The sequence below is a fragment of the Nicotiana tabacum genome, chromosome 3, assembly GCF_000715075.1.
Source record: "Nicotiana tabacum cultivar K326 chromosome 3, ASM71507v2, whole genome shotgun sequence".
In the NCBI taxonomy this organism is placed as follows: Eukaryota; Viridiplantae; Streptophyta; class Magnoliopsida; order Solanales; family Solanaceae; genus Nicotiana; species Nicotiana tabacum.
This window is the reverse complement of record NC_134082.1, coordinates 77,540,246-77,548,360: the sequence shown is the minus strand read 5'-3', so window position 1 is coordinate 77,548,360 and position 8,115 is coordinate 77,540,246. Positions and strand designations below refer to the sequence as shown.

Genomic DNA, 8,115 nt, shown 5'->3' with positions numbered 1-8,115 from the left:
TTTTTTAGAATGTAAATAATAATGCTTTGTTTAGTTTCATCATGAACACATTTACATTTACAAATATCAACTTATATAACAAATATGAAATAAATTTAAAACAAATATCTTTTAGCACAATAACCAAAGAACAAAGTAGCAATATAAAACGTACTTAGTACAAGATAAATAATGTCAAATCAAATGATTTGTTCTCATGTAAAACTTAAATCTAACTAAATAATAAAAGATAGTAATTTCAATGTGTAAGTACTTTAAGATCACTCCTAATTCGAATTAATTTTCCTCAACTTCTAGACTAAATCTTATAAAACCAACTCTCCACCGACAAGCTTTTCACTTCCAGTAATTGATATCACTTCCTTCAAGAATGTTGCAGAAGAGGTCACAAGAAAAAAAAAAAGAATTATCCCTTTATAATAAAGTGAATTCTTTCCTTCTCTAAAACAATTGGAATACAAAAAATAATAACATATTCAAGTTCTAAAAGAGAAACAAATTGATGATGAATGTAATACTAGCAACTGAAGAGAAAAAGAAACATACAACATAAATCAAAAAATCCAAGAAAGTAAAAAAAACCGCCCAAACCGAACAATTGAAATGTTGTAGTAATATCATAATGCAGTTGATGATATTTTCTTGGTTGTGGGGGGATGTGAGAGGAAGGGAGAAAATATAACTCCACCCGATGGAGGTTCTGCAAAATTTAAATAAATATAAACATGATCAGGCCTAAAAAGCTAAATACAAGTAAGCACACATAAAGCTACTTGCCCAAGAAAGGTTGAAACAAAATCTAAATGAGATAGCTCACTTAGGAGAATCTATTTACCTCTACGATAATAATGAATTTTCTGTAACAAATGCTATATTAATAGTCAATAATGCACATTCATATCAGAGTTCAACATCAATTTTGTACTAGAAAAATGGTGTTCAATAAAAACCACAATTTCACCCTTTACCAAGGAAAAGAAAATGCTCAGCTATTCTCCATTCATCTTGCACTTAAGAAAATCATTCCTTACTCTTTTAGTTTTAAATTTTCTTTGAAACTGAGGCAAAAACAGGGTGGGAGAGGGGAGGGTTAAATTCTGAAATATTAGTTTCCGTAAATGGTATATTGAGATGAAAACTAATGAATGTTATATAAGTTTTGCAAAGTATAATATGAAGGGTTTCTCCCTTTGAAAAGGAGGAACAAGAACCTTGTAATTTTTTTAAACTTACCCGCTTCTTTTTCTTTGTGCCAACTTCACTAACTCCAGTCTTCTTGATTATGTTAATCTGAGAAGAAATATTAGATTGGTTACTCTGTAGTTTACAAAATTTATAACTTAGAAAATTGTGAATACAAGATATATAAAAACAGGACAAAAGTCATATAATAATTTTTATTTCATAATATGCTGGCGTTTCAATCATAGATCTTTATTTCCCTCATCTAGGTAAGAGTTTTCAACTTACTCTTTCTTCCAGGTTCTACAAAAGGCTAAATATCTTGTGTAGGAGGGTAAAATCATGCTTGATGGGAATCTTATTAATTAATAAAAAGAAAAAAAAGAAGCTAACTTCTTCACAGCTGCAACAAGAATGCCACCATCATTGTCAAACATTAGTTTAAAAATGGAACTCCATCCTTAAGTGTAAGCTAGAGAAGAGCCTCAAGAGTTGCGATGCTTTTTCATAAGAACATGCATCAAAGATGAGAAAGCTCTTCAACCTTTCCAAGGAAGATGATATCAGGAAGTATGTCAATACCTACCACCAAAATTTCACTACCAAAAATGGAAAAAAAGGCAAGGAAAGCTCATAAGATTTAGTTGCTTGTGACTAGGACAAAAACACAGATTATTTCTCAGCAACTCTCCACACAGACTCCTCAATTGTGATTCATCGGTTCGATATACTTCAATATTCAATCAACCCAACAATACTTATTGCTAAAATAATCATTCTAACTATTGTTTGCAAAGCACTAAAAACTAAATTTCAACCATTATTATTGCTCATTGGCTCAACTGCTGGTTCATTATTGTACACTTTGTGAATCTTGATCAACTCTTCATAAACAGCTTCACTTTCAATTAGAAATACTCATAATCATTTTTACTGGAAAATACTCATAATCGTTTTTGAGAGGACATAACAGCTTCACTCTCAATTAGAAATACTCATAATCGTTTTTACTGGAAAATACTCATAATCGTTTTTGAGAGGACATACTCATAATCGTTTTTACTGGAAAATAGCCTCTATACTTTAAAGTGCTATTTTGAAGCTTTACGTAACTGAAGCGAAAATTGACATAGTTAAAACTATACTCTTCAAAAGTATGCAGAAAAATATATAGTTAAATGAGTTTACGAACTCACCATGTTTGTGTGAACAAGTGAAACAGGTGATAGTGATTGTTGGTGATCGTCCATTGAGTTATCAGAAACCTATCACAAAAGAGGAAAATTATTACAATTAAAAGAAAACTAAATTACAAGATTATCTTAAATACAATAAATTTTTGCTAAAGAGCATAATATTTTTTACCTGCTTATCACCACATAATTTCCTATTTGAGCCAATAATAATACCCAAAGATTCTAGATATGCCTTTATACCCAGCTTTACTTTATCATCTATTTTTGCATCCATATCCTTTGTTGCTTCTAACATTTTTGCCCCATCACTTTTATTTCTTCTTTTTCTTCAAATAACTTTTTCTCCCTCTTCTCTATTTCTTCTTTTGCTTCAGCCAATTTTTTTTCCATCACAATTCTCATAGCGGATGTAGCTTTTTCAACTTCTATCTCAACTCTTATATCAAAATCTCTTTGCTAAGCCTGAAATCGCTTATATGCAGGGCCATAAACAAAACTTGGAGCTGCTCCTTTTCCTAAAGTTTGAACATTTTCATGAGTGTTTGGTCCCATAACCTGTGCATACACATCATTGGGAGCACTTTCAGGGACATTTAACTCAAGATACACCTTACCAAGTTCATCCACTTCTTTCTTTTGGAAAGAAAAGGCAAACCAATGAAAAGTTAATAAAATTTTATATTGCCAAAAAAAGTAGTTTATATTCATAAAGAATGAGAATTTACCATAGTTTCATTAGCTATCTCATTTACTGGTTGTTTATTCTTTCTCATATGTATTTCTTTGAATACTTTGATACGACTTGGTTTTACACCATTCTTCTTTGTCATCTGTTTAAATAGTAAAAAATTTATGGCAAATATATTCAAGAAAATAAGTATTGATATATAAATTGCAGAAAGCTTATAGTAAATATGGCATACATCATCTATAATTTGAGAATGACTTATAGTAATATGGCATACTAGATCTTTTTGCTCCAAAAGAAATTTAGAAAAAGAACACAATTGGCTAATTGCATACTTAAGTACCAAAGTTAATTTCCAAAAACAATTAACAATTTGCTGTTGAAAAGTAGTCAAAACATTAAACAACAGTGAAACATTCAATTTCTTTTTCCTAGATAAGAAATGAACTACTGAAAAGTCTTTACAATTAGAATCTTCACCCAACTAACATCTCTTTCTTATTTCTTTTTTCCTTTTTTGGTCAAAAAAAGTAATTGTACATGACACTCTTAAATAGCATTTAAATAATCCTGGACAGATTACATTGTAGTATATCCATAGTGTAAAGTACAACACTTCAATTATTAACAACCAGAAATAGTGGAGCGCAACACACAGAATAAGCGTATTATACACTCAGTTATACAGAATAAGTACCTAGGAAGTTTTCTGTTTCATATGAATCATTTCTTGATTTACCAGATCGGATAGCTTGTCCTTCATTTTATGGCCAATTTTGAGGTGGTTGAGGCATCGCCGCACCGCCCATTTGTTCTTCTTGTTGCTCCGAAAAATCAGGCAAAAGCATTTCTTGACTGGAATTTCTCAGTTTTTTTCTTGCCATCACAACAAAGTTGCTCAAAAACTATAGTTCCTACAAAATTAAAAAATATTTTCTACTATCCAGACGTATAAAATAATATCAAACTAGCACGTCAAACAAAAAGACATATACGCATGTGAGATTTAAACAACTAAAAAGCATAATAAGAATTCTCGAACTCGATGATCTATGTTTAATAACAATCTTTACTAAAATAGTGACAAAAATAATAAAAGTAACTAAGATATGTCGTCTTCTTCATCATATGTTTCAATACTTTCCAAAGTAAGTGGGTCAATTTCTATTTCCGACACACCTTCTCTAACCCATTTAATATCCTCTTCATTTTCAAACCAATCTAACAATCGATATCTAAAAGATATTTTGTATAAAGTGACATAACTGTATAGACCGCAGAAACTTTTACTTGATAAATTAATATTAATATATTTATTAAAAACAGCAAAATGAGGTACTCCTCACAAGATTAACACCAAACTTTTTCTCTCTCTCTCACACACAAAAGAAAAATACAAGATCCAATTTTTTCAACCAAAGCAGACAACAAAATAAATAACCAATATGTTACTATACAATAATCAACCCTTTAATCACCAAGAAACCAATAATTTAATTAATCTAAGCATAATCTACCATTAAATAATGAAAATCTTATATCCAACTTTATAAATGTACTAAACAACAAACGTCCAAAAATACACTGTTTGACCACCAAAAAAATCAAAATCAATCTACCAATCAATACCTAAAAGAGAAAATTATTAACCCAAATTCGAACAAATAAGAAAAAGAAAGAAATCTGTTAACCCAAATCCGAACAACCAAGAAAAATAAAGATATTTGTTAACTAAATTGGGTACCTTGAATTTATAGAAAACAAGCTTTGTGGATCTCAGCAGCAAAAGCCTCAGCGATTTTCATCTCCAAGTATCTATTATAGTACAGTGAAATGCAAAAGATTAGGTTTTTCGTATAAGGAAAAGATTTGGCGATAAGAATTTTGCTTCCCTCCTCCCAATTCTTAAATTAGTTTTTTCGTAGAATTCTAACTAAGGAAGAAAAATTAAATTTAAGAATTGGGAGGAGGGAAGCAAAATTCTTATCGCCAAAATCTTTTCCTTCTAAATCTTCGATACTTTTCATACATAGCTCCTTTTGAGTCTTGGGGAAGAGGGAGCAGACTTGAGAAAATTTGGCAAACCCAATTTGAGATTTTGACCCAAAATTGATTTTGAGATAAGAGAGGGAATGATTTATAGCCTGTTTGGCCAAGCCTTTTTTTTGGGCCAATAGTTTTTTTTTTTTTTTGCTTTTGGCCAAAAATTGAGGTGTTTGGCCAAGCTTTTGGAAGGAAAAAAATGCTTTTGAGGAGAAGCAGAAGCAGTTTTGGAGAAGCAGAAAAAAATAGCTTCTCTCCAAAAGCACTTTTCTGAGAAACACTTTTGAGAAAAATACAATTAGAAGCAGTTTTCAAAAGCTTGGCCAAACACTAATTACTGCTCAAAAGTGTTTTTCAAATTAATTAGCCAAACACATACTCTTTCTCACCAAAAGCACTTTTTTAAAAAGTACTTTTGAGAAAAGAACTTCTCAAAATAAACTGCTTTTGGAAGCTTGGCCAAACGGGCTATTAATTAGCTTTCTCAATTGTGGTCAATAAATGTTTGGTTCCTTGGTTTCATATATATTTTTATTTTTTTTTAAATATTTCATCTTTAAATCCAACATCTAACAAGTAGTAGTAATATAATAATATATATTTTAACTAAACATTGATATTTTAATTAAAAATTTTAAATTGGCAAAATTTATTAAAAGGCGAGGCATATGGCGTGGGCATTTCACTGAATATCGGGGGGGGGGGGGGGAAGCCCCATCGATCTTTAAATTTTTTAGTTCAAGAAATCAAAAATTTTGCCGATTTAAAACTTTTAATTAAAATATTATATATATATATATATATATATATATATATGAGCAGTATGCTTAGTGCTTGTAACTTTTTCTTCTCACTCAAAAATTCAGCTTATCTTGTAGCACCACTAACACTATCTTTTGTCACATCTTCTTTTCTTCTTTATGTTACATCTTCTTTTCTTTATGTCACGTCTTCTTTTCTTTAATTGTCTTTCGCATTGGCACGCCTAGTGGGATACCAAAATTATTGCTCTTTCTATATATAGAAAGTACACTAAAAGTTTAAGAAAATCATAGGATTAAGGAAACTCATAAAAAAATAAAATATCTAACATATTTTACAAGTATAAACAATGCAATAGTGTTACAATTGTTATCAAACTACATATATTTGATTGCTTCCCTAAAAGGCTTGAAGTTATAAATTAAACTATTATCGAACTACACATTTAATTACCTTCCTAAAAGTAATAATCAATAAACTTTATCAATATTATAATTCAAAATATTACCCCTTCAGGAATAAATACAAAGTATTAAAGTATCTTTTGGTAGAAATAAATCTAAGAACTACAAATCAATAGCGAGTGAGGATATACAGTTCGACAATCTATATATTCAGAGAAAATGATCAAATAACATTAACCCTCACGATATTCTCACTTAGTAAATATACAATACTATGACTCATTATTTGAGTTAAGATCATTCATTTGTTAATGTATTTTGAGGGTCAACACTATTAATTAGAAAATTTAACAGATGATTTACCTAATACTTATTGAGCGAGCACGAACGCTGAGCGATAGGCGTGTAAGGCGCATAATATTATGTTTGAGATGCATGTAAGCCTCACAAATTAAGCCCTACACTTGAGCCGCCTCAAGATATTGTGCAAATGACTCGCCCAGGAGCTAGTCTTGGACGGGCCTTTTAAATTATTATGCAACAAGAATCGAAATCGTCTATATTGTAGGTAATTATCATAATATTTGAACAAATTAAATATTAAATATAAAGGGCGTGATATTTTTTTAAGACAAAGAATGATTTAAAATTTAGAAACTATAGAGAAATTTTCAATCGTAGATGTTAATGTTTGTAATTACCGGCAAATAATATGACATTTAAAGTAAGGTCATATTTTTTTTGTCATTTGTATCAAAAGTTTTTACAACATTTGTTAAAGTGTCGTATTTTTACTACAGTTTGGACCAAATGTCATTGTTTTTATGATATTTTATACCAAATATCGTCCTTTTTATGCCATTTTGTATCAAATGTCTAATTTTTACGATATTTTGTAGAAGATGTTGCACTTTTTACGACATTTCTTAAAAAATGTCATTATGTTGACGACATTTTGTATCAAATATCGTTATTTTAATGATATTTCCTATCAAATGTCATTTTTACGATATTTAGTATCAAATGTCATTGTTTCTATGACAATTAATATTAAATGTCATAGTTTTTACGATATTTTGTCATAAATGTCAAAAAAGGAAATTTCCGACATTTATTTCAATAATCACTAAATAAATGTCGTTGCATCCTCAATTTCCTGTAGTTGAATGATAATTTTCTTTAGAATAAAAATAATTTAAAGCTGTCACGATCTCAAGTTCTCACCTTAGGATGTCGTGATGGCACCTAGTCCCTAAGACTAGGTAAGCCTAGCACATTCTGAGTTAATAACAGAATTGCACTATTTAATCATGTAATGACCCGATCGGTTATTTTGAGTGTTATAGCCCCGTTCTCTCATTTACTGCTTATTCAATGATCAATTGTTGATATGTAACTTACCTGGGTAGTTGATTTGGTTCTGAGGATGTTTCAGAGTAAATTGGGATACTTAGTCCCAAGGTTGGAAGCTTAACTTGAAAGAGTTAAGCGGATATTGACTTATGTGTAAACGACTCCGGAATGGAGTTTTGATGGTTCCGATAACTCTGTATGATAATTTTGGACTTAGGAATTTGTTCGGATAGTGATTTGGAGGTCCATAGGTATTTTGGCTTGAAATGGTGAAAGTTGGAAAAATAAAAGTTTGGAGAGTTGAGAGGTTTGAACAAGAGTTGACTTTGTTGTTACCCAGCTCAAAATTTGATTCCAAAAGTTGAAATTGGTTTTTTGTGTCATTTATGACTTGTGTGCAAAATTTGAGGTCAATCGAACTTGATTTGATAGGTTTCGACATCGAACATAGAAGTTAGAAGTTCATAAGTTTATTAGGCTTGAATCG

The 8,115-nt window shown here is 30.3% G+C and overlaps 1 protein-coding gene across 1 annotated transcript; it reads right to left on the bottom strand.

Moving 5' to 3' along the window:
- Positions 1-305: 305 nt before the first annotated feature.
- Positions 306-2,922, bottom strand: LOC107788767 (uncharacterized). The gene is made up of 4 exons (XM_075244350.1): positions 2,548-2,922; positions 2,379-2,447; positions 1,234-1,290; positions 306-362 (listed from the first exon to the last, which is right to left on the bottom strand). Exons 1-4 carry the CDS (start codon positions 2,671-2,673, stop codon positions 306-308), a joined length of 309 nt encoding a protein of 102 aa, XP_075100451.1. The 5' UTR covers positions 2,674-2,922.
- Between the last annotated feature and the right edge of the window lie 5,193 nt (positions 2,923-8,115).